Source organism: Penaeus vannamei, chromosome 23, assembly GCF_042767895.1.
Source record: "Penaeus vannamei isolate JL-2024 chromosome 23, ASM4276789v1, whole genome shotgun sequence".
NCBI classification, from domain to species: domain Eukaryota; kingdom Metazoa; phylum Arthropoda; class Malacostraca; order Decapoda; family Penaeidae; genus Penaeus; species Penaeus vannamei.
Window position 1 is genome coordinate 39,986,978 of NC_091571.1, and position 20,000 is coordinate 40,006,977.

General features: G+C 54.2%; 2 protein-coding genes across 2 annotated transcripts in view; one reads left to right on the forward strand and one right to left on the reverse strand.

The window, feature by feature from the left end:
- LOC113821461 (serine/threonine-protein kinase PLK1-like) overlaps positions 1–20,000 on the forward strand; it is a 191,394-nt gene that overhangs the window by 148,737 nt on the left and 22,657 nt on the right. The window contains exon 3 of the mRNA XM_070137389.1: positions 5,887–6,003. Within this exon, the coding sequence (XP_069993490.1) occupies positions 5,887–6,003 (117 nt within the window). The remainder of the gene's footprint in view (positions 1–5,886; positions 6,004–20,000) is intronic.
- On the reverse strand, positions 264–1,775 carry LOC138866028 (keratin-associated protein 10-10-like; the record flags this gene model as incomplete). Its single annotated transcript, XM_070137562.1, has 1 exon — positions 264–1,775. A coding segment is annotated over one exon (1,239 nt), but the record flags the coding sequence as incomplete, so codon positions are not given.

Genomic DNA, 20,000 nt, shown 5'->3' on the forward strand with positions numbered 1-20,000 from the left:
CATGGGCTCATCTGGCCTCGCTCACGCGGTGGTGAGGAAGGGCCTACTTGAATGGAGGGAAAGGAGGGAACGAATAGAGAAGGGAGGGAACAAAGAGGGAACGTGGGGGCAGATAGGGAACAGGAAGGGCAGGGAGGGAATTGAAGGGGAAGGGAGGGAAGAGGTGGAGAGCAGTGAAATGCTAGGTGAGAAGCGAACAGCCTCTCAACAAGGAGAGGAAAAGAGGGAACAGGGAGATATGGAGATAACCTGGTAACCTGCAGGTGTGATGGGCGCTGTACTGAAACGTGACGCACAGATGTGTTGGCGCAGGTGAAGCGACACCCTGACCACCTGCTCATCCAAGGCACGTGCGCTTCCTGGTCTCGGAGGAAAAGAGGGAGAGGAAAGGAGAGAAAAAAAAACAAGCGGGTGACGTTTTTCTTGTCAAAGAAAAAAAGAAACAAAAGGGGGAAAAGGAAAATAGACGAAGAAAGAACTCTTGAATGCCCGTTTAGAAAGCTCCATAAATCCACGAGTTGAGATAAATGGTACAGTTATGTAAATCCCGTGGCATTGCTGGGCAAGCCGGGCGGGGGAGAGCGGACGAGGCGGCGGCGAAACCACACACCGCGCGCAGATGCATACGCAGAGGGAAAGGAGACAGACAGACACTGAGAGAGACGGGCAGGCAGACACTGAGAGAGACAGGCAGGCAGACACTGAGAGAGACGGGCAGGCAGGCAGGCAGACACTGGGGCAGAGAGACAGGCAGGCAGACACTGAGAGAGACGGGCAGGCAGACACTGAGAGAGACAGGCAGGCAGACACTGAGAGAGACGGGCAGGCAAGCAGGCAGACACTGGGGCAGAGAGACAGGCAGGCAGGCAGACACTGAGACAGACGGGCAGACACTGAGAGAGACAGGCAGGCAGACACTGAGACAGACGGGCATACACTGAGAGAGACAGGCAGGCAGACACTGGGGCAGAGAGACAGGCAGGCAGGCAGACACTGAGACAGACGGGCAGACACTGAGAGAGACAGGCAGGCAGACACTGAGACAGACGGGCATACACTGAGAGAGACAGGCAGGCAGACACTGAGACAGACGGGCAGGCAGGCAGACACTGAGAGAGACAGGCAGGCAGACACTGAGAGAGACGGGCAGGCAGGCAGGCAGACACTGGGGCAGAGAGACAGGCTGGCAGACACTGGGGCAGAGAGACAGGCTGGCAGACACTGGGGCAGAGAGACAGGCAGGCAGACACTGAGACAGACGGGCAGGCAGGCAGACACTGAGACAGACGGGCAGGCAGGCAGACACTGAGACAGACGGGCAGGCAGGCAGACACTGAGACAGACGGGCAGGCAGGCAGACACTGGGGCAGAGAGACAGGCTGGCAGACACTGAGACAGTGAGACAGGCAGGCAGACACTGAGACAGACGGGCAGGCAGGCAGGCAGACACTGAGACAGACGGGCAGGCAGGCAGGCAGACACTGAGACAGACGGGCAGGCAGGCAGGCAGACACTGAGACAGACGGGCAGGCAGGCAGGCAGACACTGAGACAGACGGGCAGGCAGACACTGAGACAGACGGGCAGGCAGGCAGGCAGACACTGAGACAGACGGGCAGGCAGGAAAAGAGTGATTGATCTTCTATCCCGTTGTCTCGAGTCCCACGGCCTCGCATTCTCTCGAGGGCGGCCCGCTGACGGCGCGGAGCAATAGTTGCGGAGAAGGATGGCGCTTGCGCCCGGGGCGGGAATGGGCCGTGAAGGCCGGTGGGAGGGTTATCAGAAGCAACACAATACGCACATTAAGGCGGGATGACGCCAGGCCTCCGGCACGTCGCTTGTGTCCCCGCCTCTCCTCCCTCTCCCACTTCTGCCGCCACGAGGAAGAATAGGGTGAAGCAAACCAATGTAGTTTTAAAAGAGGTTATTTTTGTTGGTTATTAAAGGTTACACGTCGACACCAATTTTTTTTTTTTTTTTTTTTTTTTTTTTTTTTTTTGTCAAAGTCATGATCATCTCAGTGATTCTTTGGTTTCTTAGTTTTAGTAGAACCATTTAAAGAATTGAGGCACGTTATGTTAACCAATCATTCATGGTGTTTCCTTTTTGCCAATAGTCCATTCCCTCCCCTGTGCCTTACCGCCCCACACAGGCCCAGACCCCCACCCCCTCCCAACCCACCCCCTTACGCATTCGTCTAGGCGCGACTTTGAGTGCCCCGTGTCTACCTATCATCCATCACGGTGTCCCGCGGTTCTCGCTGCCGTCTTTTATCATTCGGCCACTCGCGCGGTTTTCAACATCCTTTCGACAAGCAGTCTTTCATTCTCTAAATGCTTCCTTAATGTATTTCCAAAGACGTTTCGTGTCGAAAGTACGTACTAGTTCGGTCATTGTTTTAATCGGATGAATTATTATTGTTCTTGCGTTCATATTGTTGATTATTATACACAGATTTACGTACACTTCCCCTTGACCGCGTGGAGCGAACGAATAATCGTGCTTCTGATTCGCGCGGTCGTGCTGCGATGCTGATCTCGGGCCAGGCGACGCCGCTGACGCGATCTATGCTCGATATCATTTAACGCGAATGGCGGCAGTGCAGCGCATCGCAGGTGAGGGCCGTAAGGGGTTGAGTGGCCGCTGGGCCTGTGGGGCGAAGGAGAGAGGCGAGGCAGGTTGTTGGGTGGTGTCCTGTCATGTTTTAGATTCTACGCGAAGTGGGCGTTTTGTGTGCGCGAGAGTGGATCACGTTGGTCCAAGCTGCGCCCTCGGCAAGGCGCGCGACATCCTTTGTTGGATGAAAGTAGAAGTGTGGTCTTGTAATCTTTAGCTTGTGGCTTGGTTTTGATTTAGGGGAGGAGACATTTACCGTTGATTTTGCATGGCCAACCAACCCGAAATGAGGTCACGTAGGAAGATTAATCATGTTGATGTACATGTCAGAAGGGGTCCCCCGCCGCAACGAGAAAGTAGTTTTCAGCCTCACATTTGCAATAGTCATGTCGGTCTTTGTTCTTTATTTATGATGAGGGTACGAATTGGACTCACCTTATTGCGGCGTCCGTCGCCTCCCTTTGGCTGGCTTGCTTAGAAAACGTTTCATTTCGCTCGAACAGCAATTCTTCTGCAGGACTGACCTTATTTGTCGCTCTTCACAAACGTTTCGGTGCGAGTCCAGTAGATCCAGACCGGCAGGACAGCAAGTGACGTGCGTCCACTTCCCTGGTTTTGTATTCGCCGGACGACCTCGCCCACAGGACGCCACCTAGATGTAATTAGTCGTCTTAACCGAGTGGCTGCGATGAATGCCGAGTGCGAGGTTCGAGGTATTCAGAGGCCTGTCTTAATTGTGCTTGTGCCAGGGATTACTACCTGAGGGCGTATGTTGCGTAAGTCCCGAGGTGCGAAGCGGCGCGCACTTCGTAAGCTTCGTCGCGTGCTGAGGAATGCGCTGTGTGGAGTGCGGTCTCGGGTTGCGATTTTGATTTCAGAGCATGAGGCATCCTTTGAGAAGGGCCAGCGGCGGCGAGGCTCACGTCATTCGTTCATCACAAACTCTGAAACCATCAAATTAGAAAGATTACAGAAAAGAGCTTTGTGCGTATGACCTGCATAAGACTTGGCTTCGCACCCGGTGCGCTGAATCAGCCGAACACGCCTCCAACAAGACCCGGTGGAGTTGTAACTGGAAAGTTTGCCAATATCACCGAAACATTCACGAGACGTCGTGATCTGCCGGATTTCCGTCAGACCAGGAAGCTCCTCTGCGAACGTGGCGCCACGATTTTAGAATCGCGAGTGAAATAGTTACAAACAGATATTGCTCGTCTCGCTGCTTTAGCGATGGAAATGCCAGTGCACTCAAGTAGCCTTTCCACTTTGAAAGAACACCTTTGCTAAATAAACTATTACAATTAGAATTCGATATTTGCAAGGCCTGGATTCCCATCTGCCTCGTCGCTCGTATGTTCGCATGATTCAGCGACGAACGTAAGAGTATCCAGAGAACTTCTTCAAGGTTTGTCTAATAGGCACCCTGCTTGGCATAAGTCCCATTCCCTCAATCCACTTTCCTGTGAATACAAATCATGTTTATTAGAGCATATGTTTATGCCGTGGGGTATTGTTTCCTTTCTTTCCTGGATTAGCCAGAGATATTCCTCGACAGAAGAGAAGCGCTCCCGTCCCGGCGTCCCTGGCGGGTGCGGCGTCTGAGGGAATACGCAAGTCCCCCCTGGCCGGCCGGGAGCGCTGAGTCAGGCGCGTCTGGGAGGAGGAGGAACGCCCACTCTCGTTTTCTCTTGGCCGTCGGGGCGAAATTGGCCGGCCTTACTTTTCCTTTCTTTGCCGCATAATTGTTTTGAGCCGCGAGTCGAAACTCTTGATTCTGTCGTGCTCTTAAACTGCTTTTGAGTTGTCTTGGTTAATGAGACTGACCATGATTTTATCCGAAGGTCTGAGGACACCAGAGGAGGGAAGAGGACGCTGGCCGCCACGTCGCTTTTCTTTATAGTTCCTCCTCCGTCTCCTCCTTCGCCTCTTCATCGCCCTTTGCGTTCCCTTTCACCTCTTCCTTCCCCTCCTCTTTTCTCCTCTCCTATTCCTGTCTTTTTTCTTTCCCCTCCCTCTTCTTCCCTTCTTTCCTGCCCCTCTCCCTTCCCCTTACCCCTTCGCCTCCTCGTCCTCCCTCTCCCCCTCCCACTCTTTCCCCTCCTCACCCTCCCTCTTCCTCGTTCTCCCCCTCCCCCTCCCCCTTTCCTCCTGCCTCCTCCCTCCTCCCGCCTCGCCTTCCTGTGCGGAATCCCAAGCGCGGCCTCGCTCGGCCCTTACGTGACGTGGGTTCGCCCTCAGACAGCGTTAATTGCCCTCGTCCAGTTTGTGGGTTTCGACTTTCAATTAAGGGAGAAGTTAAAGCCCTTGCGAGAGGGCTCAGGGTGCTTGGCCTCCCCTTGGCTTCCCCTTCCTCAAGGTGCAGAGCCGATTCTCTCCGATAAGAGTGTGTGTGTGTGTGTGTGTGTGTGTGTGTGTGTGTGTGTGTGTGTGTGTGTGTGTGTGTGTGTGTGTGTGTGTGTGTGTGTGTGTGTGTGTGCGCGCGCGCGCGTGCGTGCGTGCTCGTAAAATGTCTTATTTTAACGCCGCGCACCTGTTGCTAATGAAGGCGAGAGTACTCCATGTCGACGACGAATGTATTTGAGTGTATGATTCTTGCGGACTGCTTGTCTGCGCGGGCGGTTGCGGTGCGGGGGCGTAGGTCTGGGGGTTGCCGGGGCGCAGGTCGAAGGTGCTCCGCCCAGAGACTAGGTGGCACCGCGGACTCTCATTGAGACCTCGCCCACCGCCCACGGCTCATGGTATAATGCTGACGGTTTTGCTGGACGCGCGCGGTTGCGCTGCCACGCAGACTGACAGGTGGTCAGGAACTCGGTGGGCTGACGGCTGAAGGCACAGAAGGTGATGGACGCAAGTGTTTTCTCTTCTCTGATGTCCAAGAGTAAGGCAGCGCCTGTGTAAAGCTCAGTTCGCCGTCTATTTCTGGAGCGTCCGGGGTCACGAGGAGGAAGAAGAGGTAATCAAGCCCTACCTGTTTACGTTCTGCTGTGTCGACTTCCGGTCGTAGAGGAGGGCTGTGCCGTGTTCGGCGGTGACGTGTTATGTGAAGTAGCGGCGGCGGACCCGAATCGGCTGCCGTGACGTGACGTGCGCGTGTTCAAGGGAGTCCTCTTTTTTCCTGCGGGGCTGATTCCTCATTACGTGTTTGACACGTTTTTTATTAATACATCTGTCGTGTGATGTGCATCACTCAAATTATTCTTGATAGCCGATAGCTATTGCTCATGGAGTCGGAGCTTCTTCCACTGACGTATTTTTCTTTTCTTTTGCACAGATCGCTCGCGAGATCGAGGTCCACCGGCACCTGCGCCACCGCCACGTCGTCCGCTTTCACCACTACTTCGAGGACGACGCCAACGTGTACATCATCCTTGAGAACTGCGCCCGAAGGGTAAGTGTCCCACACGGGGAAGAGCCCTTAGAGTGGAAAGCGGGTTCGCTGCCCAACGAAGGCGACACCCAGCCTCGAGAGACGCTTCCGTAATGCGCGCTTTAGCTCCTCTTTTGGGATTTGCGTTTGGTGTGTAGTTTTTGATCGCTGTGACCTCGGCGTCGCGTGAGGCCTAACACGTTGGTTTCTCTCTTTCCCCCTCCTTTTTCACTTATTCTCCTGTTCGTTTCTCGTTCACTTCCTTTTCAGCTTTCGAGGAAATGAGGAAGGGAACCGCGAGTTTTGCAAGATTTATTTTAGTGAGGAGCATGGTCCTCTTGGCAGAGGAGCCGTGGTGTGGGCGGCGGGCGGCGGACGGCGGGCGGGGGTGTCGAGCATTGGGCAGGGAAGGCAGTTGCTGACCTTCCCCGTTCAGGGTCATCTGGGAAGTTGAGCGTGAGGAGGAGATTTTGCAGAGGGTATGCGATCCGCCATGTATCCCCCACTTAGCGGCCGCGACCGCTCCGAGTGCCATCGTCCACGAATATCACTGAGAGGACTGCTCGACCGTGGTCGGGTCCGAGAGGTGGCGGCATCACACTTCACTGTGGCAGAGGTGCCAAGGCTCACTCACTCCAGTGGTGGCGCCCCTTCGCATGGCGCGTCCCAAGGTGAAGGGATACAGCCACTTTCACGAGCGTCCGTCGTCCGACCTGGCGGCGAAGGCATCCCGACTTCCAGCCGCGACGTTTTTTGTCGCTTCCTTCGCCTCCGCTCATGTTTTTTGCCCTCGCGACTCCACGTGGCGTTGGCCCGCGGGTCGGCCGAGAGGGCGGCGCGAACAGTTCTCTGGTACCAGTACCTTTTTATTGGATTAATGGAGACCACCTTGGAAGCGGCGAACGAGTCCAAATTACTCGGATCTCTCCACCCAGTTTCCTTTGAACTAAATTGTTTTTGGAGAGGATGTCGAGGTTTAGCATTTTACTTTATATTTTTGACCGCCTTGGTGCGATCGCGGTCTCGGACTGGTCTCTCGTCCATCAGCCTTATGACGGACGACGGGATTTTTTGTGGGTCGATGAGGCCGAGGGAGCGCGGCGGTCAGGCTGCGTCACGACCGCCCTGTGGCCGCCCACGCCCCTCCACACCCGTGCCCCTCCACGCCCGCGCTTCCAACTCTACTTTCGCCCCAAACCTCTCTCCCTCTCCTTCTTCCTTCCCTTCCCAAACCTACATCATTAAGCTTTCGTTCCGCCCCCTCCTGCCGCCCTCGTCGCCCATCTTTGCGCTCGTCGATTTGCAACGCCCTTGGCGCTTGCTTGAAGCCTGAAGCGCGCGCTCGGGCAGCGGGCGCCATGCGCTGCAGGCGCTCGCCCTCCTTTCGCCTCGGTCGTCTGGCCTTGTGAGAAACGACGACCAAGTGTGCTTCTCCCTTTCACCTCGAGTGGCTTCCTCTGATCTTCCGGTATTTCTGGTCGTTTCTCTTGGTCTTTGTGGCCAAATTAAGATCTCTTAGAGTGGTTGTGAATATAGCATCAATTTAGATTCCTGCGAACTGCTTCCCTAGGATGAGCGCAAAAATTCGCGTCATGTTTCGGATTTGGCAGCGGAGGGAATTCTGTTGGGGATAGAGGATGAAGGATTCACCGTGCGCGGGAGAACGGTTAGAATATCCACAAAACTAGGCGACAAAAATGGACCGGGCCAAGGAAAGGCTATAGAAGGAAAGGCAGTCTCAGAATAGAAGCCATATGGCAATGCGACAGCACGAAAAGGACAAAGTGAAGCGAGGCAAGGGAAGCAAGGCGAAGGGCGAAGTGAAGCGAGGCAAGGGAAGCAAGGCGAAGGGCGAAGTGAAGCGAGGCAAGGGAAGCAAGGCGAAGGGCGAAGTGAAGCGAGGCAAGGGAAGCAAGGCGAAGGGCGAAGTGAAGCGAGGCAAGGGAAGCAAGGCGAAGGGCGAAGTGAAGCGAGGCAAGGGAAGCAAGGCGAAGGGCGAAGTGAAGCGAGGCAAGGGAAGCAAGGCGAAGGGCGAAGTGAAGCGAGGCAAGGGAAGCAAGGCGAAGGGCGAAGTGAAGCGAGGCAAGGGAAGCAAGGCGAAGGGCGAAGTGAAGCGAGGCAAGGGAAGCAAGGCGAAGGGCCATTCGCTTCGACGAGCGGACGTCGGCGCAGAAGCCGGCCGGCCTACTGCCAGGGATCTCTCGCAACCCCGAGCCAGTCAGCTGTTGACTCCAGTCGATCTTGTTTACCGTTGGGATCCTGTGCGGAGGGGCAGGGATGGCGGGGGGCGGGGGGGGCGCTTATTTGCTCCTCTTCTGGCGAGGGAGAGGGAAGGGGGCATTGCGGAGTCGAAAGTGTGATTCATGGTCAGCCCTTCGATGGATCCTGCTGAATTCCTAGTGTTATTAAGCCCCGCTTTGCAGCCTGCAAGAAAAGCTGCCGGACTAAGGGCTCCGAGGACGTGCGCCCCTCGCGTCCTACGGGAGGCCACGCCGCCCGGCCTCGCAGCAACCCGGTGCACATGACACACACACACACACACACACACACACACACACACACACACACACACACACACACACACACACACACACACACACACACACACACACACACCACAGATAAGCAAACAAACTCCCACACTCATACCTCTTCTACACAAGCAAGCAGTCAGGCTGTATGCGTGAGAGCGCCCCCCCACCCCACCCCCGCCACTTCCTCCCCTGCGCCATCCGATCGGCGGCGCTGGCGACCGCAGGACAACGCGAACCTCCTGCGCCTGCTGAGCCTCCCGATTGGCGCCAGCGCGCGTGCTTGTTTGAGGCGAACTTGTGCTTGCGGCCAGCTTCGAGATGGTATTTATTCGACACGTGTTTGCGTGCTGTCATTATGGCTGCATGTGGGAAGCCTTGGCGAGGAAGAGGCAGGCATGCGGACGCCTTGAGGACATCTGGCCGAGGATCCTGTTGCTAGGATTAGCGGGCGAGGTCACGGCGAGGCGAATGATCGGCGTGGGAGCCGCGTCGCCGCTTGGTCGGGCTGGACCTTCTTGCGAGGCGCGTCCGGTGCGCTCGGCCGAATAGCTGCTGGTGCTCAGGGATCCTCTCACGCTTCGGGAGTGTTGTTTCGCTTCAATTAAGCCCCTCCCCCCGATTGTCCTCGTATCTGGTTTGAGTGAGAGATGGGGTTCGAGTGCGCTCCGTGATCGTATACTGTGGCAGCGAGAGTTTGCAGTTAAGTGTTAAAGGAATGTGGTGTGCAGATGGGGTGTTCTCTTCCCGAGTTGGCCTCCTGACATGTAGAATTTTTTCGTAAGACGAAGCCAGTTATTCATACGCGGCGTAGCTGACGAGCCGGATGTTGACGTGAAAGGGGGATGAAAAATGGAGGGGGGGGGGCGGAGGGCGTACAGGGAAGATTTGTTAAACAGACTTCTACATTGTTTAACCTTCCGCATTTGCATAGTGATGAGAAATGAGACGGCGGAGTGACGACGTCGGTGTTTGAGAGAGTGCGGTAATGAACTCACGCGAAGGCGACCGTCACGCCACTGGCAGAGAGGCAGGAAGAGAGAGATCCTTACGCAGAAAAGGGCTGAAGGAAGTTATGGTAATCGCCTTCCTTCAGAAGGGATATTGACGCAGATTTTTTTTTTAATTTCAAATGGACACGTTTAGCCGAAGGAAGCTCGAGCTCCCCTAAATATTTGTTTTTCCTCACCGAAGGAAAACAATCAGTGTAAATCCCACAAGATGTTTTCCTTTTTTAAACATTACCTATGTTGATAATCCGTATTGTTGACTTTTTGAGGGCACCTAAATGTGTGATGATGCGGAGCCATGTGACCCACGAAGAGGGCTTCTGCTCGCATTGCCTTCCTAAAGGCTATAGTCTGGTAGTATTCATTCAACTTCCATTTTCACATTTTGTTCTCATGATAAAAAGAAACCTGGCCGAAGGCACCATTTGGGAATATGAATATAAGGGCATGAAAAGGAGACGAAATCACGCCCCGACGACTGGGCATCACATCACGGCCTGAACGATGGCAGGAATGTTGCCAACTTTTCACCTCAGAAATTACATTTTTCACCCTTCAGTTTAGTTTGTGTCAAGTGGTGTCGCACAGCACACTACTGTGTGCGTTGTCGAGTATGCATTATTTTCTTCTGTGTTTGTGCGGCCGCGTTCGCTTGCACTAACGGGATGGGCGGGAGTAAAGGCTGTGCAGAAGCCCTTGTCAGCGTAACAGTAATGGATCCCGGCCTCGCAGAGAGTGCTTGGGCCACCGAACGGCGACCGCGCCTCTGCTGTTCAGTGCAGGAGTGCAAGTTCCGCGCATTCTCCATTCCCCTGCTGACGCTGCAACTGATAACGCAGCTGAAAACTTCCCACGTTTATGGTCAGTAGCTGGCAATAATATATTGCGTTGCAATCACGGACAGCAGCCTCTTGAACTGCGCTTCTGTGGCGGATTTCAGGTTAGAGTGCCTCTGCCACAAGCGCCGTCTGTTCGAGGGACGGCTGCGCCTCGCCGGATGTGTCAAGTGCCGCTGCCCACGTGGCTTCCGGAGACCGCTGACCCTGCCCCTGGGCCAGCGCTGCCGCAGGTGCGGACAGACAGGCACAGACGGAGAGGGGCATCTCTTGGAGTGGGCGAGTCGCCGGCTGAATGGCTGTGTGTCGAGGAACGGCCTCGAGATGCACAAGAGCGTAGCTGTGTTGCATCACATTGTGAGGGATGATTGTATAGCGAGAGCGCCACATCTCCGGAGGCAGATTTTCAATTAACCTGGTCAAAAGACGTGTGCACACCTCAAGAGAAAGTAATTTACTCTGAGGGTCTTCACGTGCTCTTACGTTGGCCCGCCTCCTTTGTGAGTTTTCCCATCCACCCGCCACCGCCTCTTCCCTCCCCCTCCTCTTCCTCTCTCTCTCCTCTCTTCCGCCCTACCTTCCCACCCCCGGCAACACGCGTTTCCCCTTCCCGTGAGAGGAGAAACGTTTCACAGGTGACCTGCTTAGAAAACGTTTGATTGCGAGGCCGCTCTTGCCCCGCCAGCCAGCCAAGTCTCTCCCGCGGAGTAGCTGCTGCCTCGTGTATGGTCCTTGCAGTCCTTGCAGACGTCCTCGGGGACATGCAAAGACTGCATGCCGGCGCAGAAGGCGACGGGGGCAGCACTTGTCTTCAAATCTATTGTTGACTCGGAGTGAATGCTAGATGGCAGTGCTCGTCTTCGCCGGGGACGGGACAGGGAGGGAGGGAGGGGGAGATACATAGAAGGACAAAACTCTGTCTTTGATCAATTTCTTGTGTTTTTCACTATTCTATTTTCGATTTTTAAAAATCGTGATGTACTCTCTTTGTACTGTTTATTTACGATAACACTCTCTCTCTCTCTCTCTCTCTCTCTCTCTCTCTCTCTCTCTCTCTCTCTCTCTCTCTCTCTCTCTCTCTCTCTCTCTCTCTCTCTCTCTCTCTCTCTCGCTCTCGCTCTCGCTCTCTCCTTTCACAGGGTAATGGGGGGGGGGGGCGAGAAGGGCGCAGGAGGGATCAGGTTACGAAGGCTCAGATTTTGCCTCTGTCGTGCGGGAAGGGAAAGGCGAGGCATTTAAGACGCGGCTCAAGCAGTCGAGGGAAACGAGCAGGTCGAAAGCGAATCTCGTGCTGAGCATGTTGCTGCGTTGCCTCTCGGGAACCGCCGCCGCCGCCTGCGCTGGCTCCCTCGCGCACCACGAAGCTTTTTCTACACGCACTCGCACTCACTGCCTCTCCCACACATACACACACAAACTCACACTCACTTACAAACATACATACGTACATGCATACATGCGTACGTATGTACGTACATGCATACATGCGTACGTATGTACGTACATGCATACATGCGTACGTATGTACGTACATGCATACATGCGTACGTATGTACGTACATGCATACATGCGTACGTATGTACGTACATGCATACATGCGTACGTATGTACGTACATGCATACATGCGTACGTATGTACGTACATGCATACATGCGTACGTATGTACGTACATGCATACATGCGTACGTATGTACGTACATGCATACATGCGTACGTATGTACGTACATGCATACATGCGTACGTATGTACGTACATGCATACATGCGTACGTATGTACGTACATGCATACATGCTTACGTATGTACGTACATGCATACATGCGTACGTACGTACATGCATACATGCGTACGTACGTACATGCATACATGCGTGCGTATGTACGTACATGCATACATGAGTACGTAGGTACATGCATACATGCGTACGTAGGTACATGCATACATGCGTACATACGTACATGCTTACATGTGTACGTACGTACATGCATACATGCGTACTTATGCACATGCACATGCATATGTAATGCGTATGTATGCACATGCGTACGTAATGCGTGTACATACGCATGTACGTACATGCATACGTACGTACATACTTTCATGCATACGTACATACATGCATACATAATACAATCTTTGCTTCTGCATATAGCACCCGTGGCTGAATTGCACACAAAGACAGTCTGTCCGATTATTCACTTCAGCAGGAACTACTCGAGAGCCCTCCTCACGTCCGTCCCTCTGCTGCTCGTTCACGCATTGGTCTACTTTTCTCATATCCAATTAACTTGTCCTGATCCACTATAGCATCATCATCGGTCTGCCCTTGAGCCCCCCCACCCACCCACCCACCCACCCCACCCTTTCGTATCCGCGAGAAGCGGATCGCGTCCCCACGCCATCTGCCACAGCCTCCCTCCCCTTCCGCCTCTCCCGGGTTCCGGCGCGGCTAATTTTAGTTTCCGTGATGGTGTGGGAGCGGGTATTGTCCTGGCGCGGGCGGGGAGGCGGCGCGGGTCGTGGCCGAGCCGCCCTTCGCTGGGAACGCGTCTGCCTCCCTCGCCCTTTCGCGGCGCAAACACGAGCATCCTTTGGGGTGGAAAGACGGAGGAAACAGTGGCCGTGAGACGAAGAAGAGCACAGTAGCTTCCGCTTTTTTATATCCCTCTTAAGGCAGAAGTGAAGGCGCTTCGGGCCGGTCTATAAGGGCAGACCGGAGACCGAGACGATTCTGAGCCGAGGAAGGCGTGGACTGCGAGAGGCAGGAATGATCCGCCCGATGAGCATGAAGTGCTTGAAGCGCGAGGTTGAAACGCGGGAGGAAGAAAACGCCCGAATGCACGGCGTCCTTGTAGGCGGAGCGACAGAAGCGCCGCCGTAAAGGAGAATGGACTGTTGGGGAGGAATGGCGCTGAGAGGCTTTGTGACAGAATGCGGAAGAATGCGAAATATGACGCGCCGGAATCAGGAAGAGGGGGAAACGCACGCTAGAGTGAGCAAGGGCGGAGGGCAGAGGGGTAAGAAGTTGACACAGACACGTGAGTAAATCTGCTGGGTAGATTACCTGAGCAGATGACGCGCGGTGGGAGTGCACGGCGAACCAAAATCGCGAAAGAATTGTGATGGATGAATTGATTGAATCAGCAGAGAGGAATTGAATAGGTCATAGGAATGTGCTTCCGGGGAAGGTAAAGCTCTTAAAAGATCATCCAAGATGTGATGAACAGGAACAGCCCGCTCTCGCCAGGACGTCGTTCAGGCTTTTCCTCCGCTGCCCAGCTTTCCTCACCAGCGCCAGAGTGCGGATTCCCCGACTCGCCGTGCAGGGCAGCGCCCCCCCCCCCCTCGCTCCCACTACCCCCCTGGTTCTCCTGGAATCCGCGCCACGGCCCCATTAATCATAATCGCGGGTCAGTAGAAGTCTGAAAAGGTATCAGCGGCGCTGCCTCAGGCCCTGGCAGTGGGCGGGGCGCCGTCGCCGCAGGACATAAGATCGCAATGGACCTGCGCGCCAATGGCGGTCTTGATGTGCGGGAGTAGAAAAGCGGATTGGGCTGGGTTGATTGGGATTGGTGGCAGGCCAGACTGATTGGGATTGGTGGCAGGCGGGCTGCGGTGATTTGATTGGGAGTTGTGGAAGCGAGATTGATCGTTACCTCCGTTCACGCAGACGTGGGTTTGGCGAGCGATGCCAGTCTCGAGCGGACGTGGTGCGCCTTCCCTGGGTACTTTTCTTAGTCAACAATCTCTTGTTGGAAATGTTTTCATTTGTTCCCTTCCTGACAATGCTGGCATCTTTGTCCTGCTGTGCGAACTGTATATTTCGCAAATAAAAATTAGTTCCGAGTACCTCTTCACCGCATGTTGTTGTTCATCATTATTATTAATCATCACTATCCATCATCATCAGCATCATCACCACCACCACCATCATCATCACGATCATCCATCATCACCACCATTATCGTCATCAACATTATCATTATTCATCATTTATTGTTAATATTGTCAGTTATTATTATCATTATTGTAGCTAGTATTATTGATGTGTGTGTATCCGTTTGCGTGCGTGTGTATGCGTGTGTGCGGATGCAGTATGTGTACGCATGCACGTATTTTGTGCGCGTGAAGTCTGCGGCGGCGGTCCCGTCGGCGCGTCCAGCGGCGCACGAAGGCTGTGCTTCTCTTTGTCGAGGGCTGTTGATCAAACTTTAGTTTACATCCCTGAAGGGCTGTGCCAATATACTTATATTTTCCATACATCTAGTTGGGAAAAGAGTAAAAATCTATCACATATCAAACCGAATACAAGACCAGTGTCTAATAAAATACACTATGAGGCGGGTTATACATTAATGATAGTGAAAGTTTTGCCATCATTAAATACTTGAACACCAAGATATTCAGCTCCTGTTTTGTCATGTTTGTTGTGGATTACTTTCGATGGAACAGAATTCGCGATGTAGCTGCCCAGTCTGAGAGCGAGACCGGTGTGTCCGCGCCGTGAAGGCGCGGCAATTGGCCTGGTTAAGCGCACTTCGATTGCTGCGTCAAGCTACTTCGCCGCCGGCAGGTCCCGACCGCCCGGGGCTATGCCTGCTGTCCTCTGCAAACCACCCTCTCCCCCCAGTTCCACTCCCACCCAACAGCAAAACGTCTCCCTTCTCACCCCTTCGCTCGCACCCGCCCGCATCCGCCCGCACCAGCTCCCCTTCCCCTTCCCCCCTCACTCCCCTCCCCTTCCAAACCCAATGACTAGGAAAGGCGGCAATCTCGTGACGGGGACGGGATGGGGCTGCCGCTCGTGCCCCCGCTCCTGCCCCGTCTTTCCTTGCCCTCGACAGCCCTACCTTCGTGCTCGCCTTTCCACCGTCTCCCTCGCTTCGCTTTTGCTTTGGCCTCATTTCCCTTTCCTTGGCCTTCACTTGGCCCTCGTCACCCTGCAGCGCTATTCCCCCAATGTGTACAAAACGCCGCAGGCTTTCGAATTTTAGGCCTTTGAACTTGGGCTATTAGAATTTCGTCCAATTGGACTCGTGTGGACTGGCAGTTGAAGTCCAGCCATGGGTCGCTGCGCGCATGCGCTGAGCAGCTTTCCGACGTTCAGCCATGTGGCCTCTGCTACGTGTACTCGGGGCTGGAGTCGGCGAGAACATTTCTAATTGTTTCCTCCTGCTGATGAGATGCCTTGGAGCCCTAACCAACTGTAGGTTCCACACAGACGAGGCGCAAAAGGTCTGAGTAGGCCTGAGAGCCACGGCCTCCCTGCTGTCGTAATCGTGCCAGTCCGCTCGTCCTCGGAGACAATATCGGCCTCGCCAGAAAACGGCCGGGGCCACAGATTGCCGTCACGGGTCATGTAGATGTGGACTGTATGGGCTGCGAGCATAAGGGCGAGGATCCCTGTTGTGTAAAGGATCCCTGTTTACGTGGGGTGTAGCAGATAAAATTAGCCGGAAGGTGTTAGGTGTTTGTTGAGAGAGAGACAGTGAGTGGATGTGTAGGAGAGTGAGTGGGTGAGTGTATGGGTAAGTGGATAGGTAGGTGAGTGAGGAGTGAGTGAGTGGGGTTGTATGACACCCATACAACCCCACTCACTCACTCCTTCATTTGTGCGTGTGGGCGCGAGCGTCTGCTTCCTCTTAGGCGCGTCCATCTGCAAATGCATTAGCTGGGAAGGTTGTGTGTGTACATTCAAGTGACCTGTGCCTGCTTATCCGTCTCTGGGAGACACGGGTTTTGCTGTTCATCTTGCCAGTGAGCCGAGTGCAATGCACGCTTGCTCGTATTCCTCACGAACATCGATGACACAGCGTCGTGGGCGGCGAATGGCTAGCATGGCACTGACAGTGGGCGTCACGCCCTTCGTGGAAGAGTGCGGGGCTTGGGTTTCTGCCACTCCGCTTGAAGCGCGCTCTCCAGCGGTTGTCCCTGGCTCGAGAATTCAGTCTTACGACTGAGCGGAGGAGAGCGCCGAGGTTCAAGTGAGATGAAAGGCCGAATTCCTCGAGAGGCGAAGGTGCTGGCGATGAAGGGGAAGCCAGGCAAGGTGAGCTCGCAGGTGGCGGGGCGGCGCAGGTGTGCGACTCTACGTGAGTGGGCAGAGTCGACTGGCGGAGAGGGGGGAGGGCAGTGATGCCCGGGGGCTTCCTCGGGGCATGGGAGACCGTGCGCGCCAGTCGGCTTAACTCTGCGGTTTCTCCTCGCACGTTTTCGTTCCCGGCGGAGGGTGGGGCGGGCCTCGGCTTTGTTGTCATGAGTTTCAGCCTATGATTCAGCCTGCTGAAAACGGAAGTTAATTTCATCGTTTTTCTTTTATGTTTTGACTGAGAAAGCCGTGTGTGTCAGTTCCTTGCGCGACTGTGCTGTGGGCGCCCTTATCCCTTGACCTTCGTAAATGAGGCGGGAAGGCCTCTAGGGTTCAAGAATTCGGTGACGGGAAAGTGAAAGGCGGCCCAGGGCGGCCCAGGGCGGTGGCGGATCGCTCCGGAGGAGGGGGGGGGGGTGCTCGCCGCCCCTGCGCTCAGGCGGAGATACGGACAACAGCGGGAACGCCTCGGGGACACGCTCTCTCTCTCTCTCTCTCTCTCTCTCTCTCTCTCTCTCTCTCTCTCTCTCTCTCTCTCTCTCTCTCTCTCTCTCTCTCTCTCACACACACACACACACACACACACACACACACACACACACACACACACACACACACACACACACACACACACACACACACACACACACACATTTACATATAGACCTAGGCTACATGCACACATATAGGCCCACACATATAGGCCCAAGGCCGTCAGCGAGGTTTAAAATCAGCTGATTGATGCCATGCATTCGTGGTGCGGCCGTCGCGAGGGCAGCGACACAGAGGAGCCCGAGTCGAGGGCCGGAAGCTCAAGACGAAGGCCAGTCAGTAGTCCTGGCGAGTTCACATGACCTGGCCTGCCGCCGTGCCCGCGCTGCCTCGGGCACGTGCTCGCCCGCTGGTCCCGGGAGGACCACGCCCAAGAGGCCGACGCAACGTTAGGAACTTTTTTTCTCGCAGCCTGATTGCGAGGATGCCTGCGCTGCTGCGCTCCTTGCGGTGTCCGCGGCGACAAGCCTTGGCTCAGGAAGGGAACGGCTGGGGCTGGGTTGTGGCGCGGAGCCTCGAGAAGGACCAGAGCTGCTTTCTCGGCCCGCGCACGACCGCCCCTGGGAATGACACCGTGTGGGGACGGCGGGCCACGAATTACTACTCCTTTCACGGCATCATCGCATGATGTGCATGACGGCTGCCGGCGGGAGGGGAGCGCCTGCGACCAGCTACGCTCTGCGCAGGCGTGCGGTCGCGGTGGGAGGCCGGCCTGCGACGCAAGACACCGCGAAAAGGGGAGGGACGGAGCGAGAAAGATTTCGAAATTTGGCAGCGATGTGGATGTTGGGAATTAGATATTTCATTTGTATGGTTGAGATCTAAAGCGGTCCACTCGGAGCAGCCAGCGCCTCATGGCGGGGGAGACCAGGTCATTCGTGGCGACGGGAAGGGCTTGGCGTGGCGTAGCTTTTCGATTCCACAAATCCAGCGATGCGCGAGTTATCTGCGACAGGGATCCGTGTGTCTCCGGCCCGCCTCCCTGGGCTCTGGCCGCCCGCCCTCTGCCCTTCCCCGCCGTCTCGCCTCCTGCTGGTGTCCGCCAGCTCTTAGGCCAGGATGCCTCATGGCGGAGTCATGTCGAGTGAGGTGGCATGGCTGTTGGCCAGCAGGAATGCCCGTTGTCTTCCTATGCTACAGCTGGGGCATGATAAATCACGTCTCATTTAGATTTAAGAAATATTTCTTTATATATCCGTTTACAGATTAGGCTGTAATTCTTTAGCACACGCCAAGTGACAGAGAGCGAGTTGAGATTGAATTGCGTCCTTGGATATACTGTTTTGCTATTTTGGATATACTATGTTTCTTAGGCGCCACACACACACACACACACACACACACACACACACACACACACACACACACACACACTCACACACACACACACACACACACACACACACACACACACTCTCTCTCTCTCTCTCTCTCTCTCTCTCTCTCTCTCTCTCTCTCTCTCTCTCTCTCTCTCCTTATTCTCTCTTTACTCTCTCTTTAATCACGTCTCTCTCTCTGTCTCTCTTTCTCTCTTTACTCTCTCTCTCTCTCTTTACTCTCTCTCTCTCTCTTTAATCCCTTTCTCTCTCTCTGTCTCTCTTTCTCTCTTTACTCTCTCTTTCTATCTTTACTCTCTCTTTCTATCTTTACTCTCTGTCTCTCTCTCTCTTTACTCTCTTTCTCTCTCTTTATATCCACTCTCTCTCTCTCTCTTTCTATCTTTACTCTCTCTCTCTTTCTCTTTCTATCTTTACTCTCTCTCTTTCTCTTTCTCTCTTTACTCTCTCTCTCTCTCTTTCCCTCTTTACTCTCTCTCTCTTTCTTTCCCTCTTTACTATCTCTCTCTCTCTCTTTCTATCTTTACTCTCTCTCTTTCTCTCTTTACTCTCTCTTTCTCTCTTTACTCTCTCTCTCTTTCTCTCTTTGCTCTCTCTCTCTCTTTCCCTCTTTACTCTCTCTCTCTCTCTCTTTCTATCTTTTCTCTCTCTCTCTTTCTATTTTTACTCTCTCTCTTTTTCTCTCTTTTCTCTCTCTTTCTGTTTTCTCTCTCTCTCTCTCTCTGCTCTCTTTCTCTCACTTTCTATCTTTACTCACTCTCTCTCTATCTTTACTCTCTAGATCTCTATCTTTACTCTCTCTCTCTCTTTCTCCCTTTACTCTCTCTTTCTCTTTCTATCTTTACTCTCTCTCTTTCTCTTTCTATCTTTACTCTCTCTCTTTCCCCCTTTACTCTCTCTCTCTCTCTTTCTCTCTTTACTCTCTCTCTCCCTTTCTTTCTTTCTTTCTTTACTCTCTCTCTCTCTTTCTTTCTTTCTTTCTCTCTTTACTCTCTCTCTCTCTCTTTCTCTCTTTACTCTCTCTCTCTTTCTCTCTTTACTCTCTCTCTCTTTCTCTCGCTCACTCACTCACTCACTCGCTCTCACTCACTCACTCGCTCTCACTCACTCACTCGCTCTCACTCACTCACTCGCTCTCACTCACTCACTCACTCGCTCTCACTCGCTCACTCACTCACTCACTCGCTCTCACTCACTCACTCGCTCTCACTCACTCACTCGCTCTCACTCACTCACTCGCTCTCACTCACTCACTCGCTCTCACTCACTCACTCACTCGCTCTCACTCACTCACTCGCTCTCACTCACTCGCTCACTCGCTCTCACTCGCTCACTCGCTCTCACTCGCTCACTCGATCTCACTCACTCACTCACTTACTCACTCGCTCTCACTCACTCACTCACTCACTCGCTCTCACTCACTCACTCTCACTCACTCACTCGCTCTCACTCACTCACTCACTCGCTCTCACTCACTCACTCGCTCTCACTCACTCACTCACTCGCTCTCACTCACTCACTCACTCGCTCTCACTCACTCACTCGCTCTCACTCACTCACTCACTCGCTCTCACTCACTCACTCACTCGCTCTCACTCACTCACTCGCTCTCACTCACTCACTCACTCGCTCTCACTCACTCACTCACTCGCTCTCACTCAC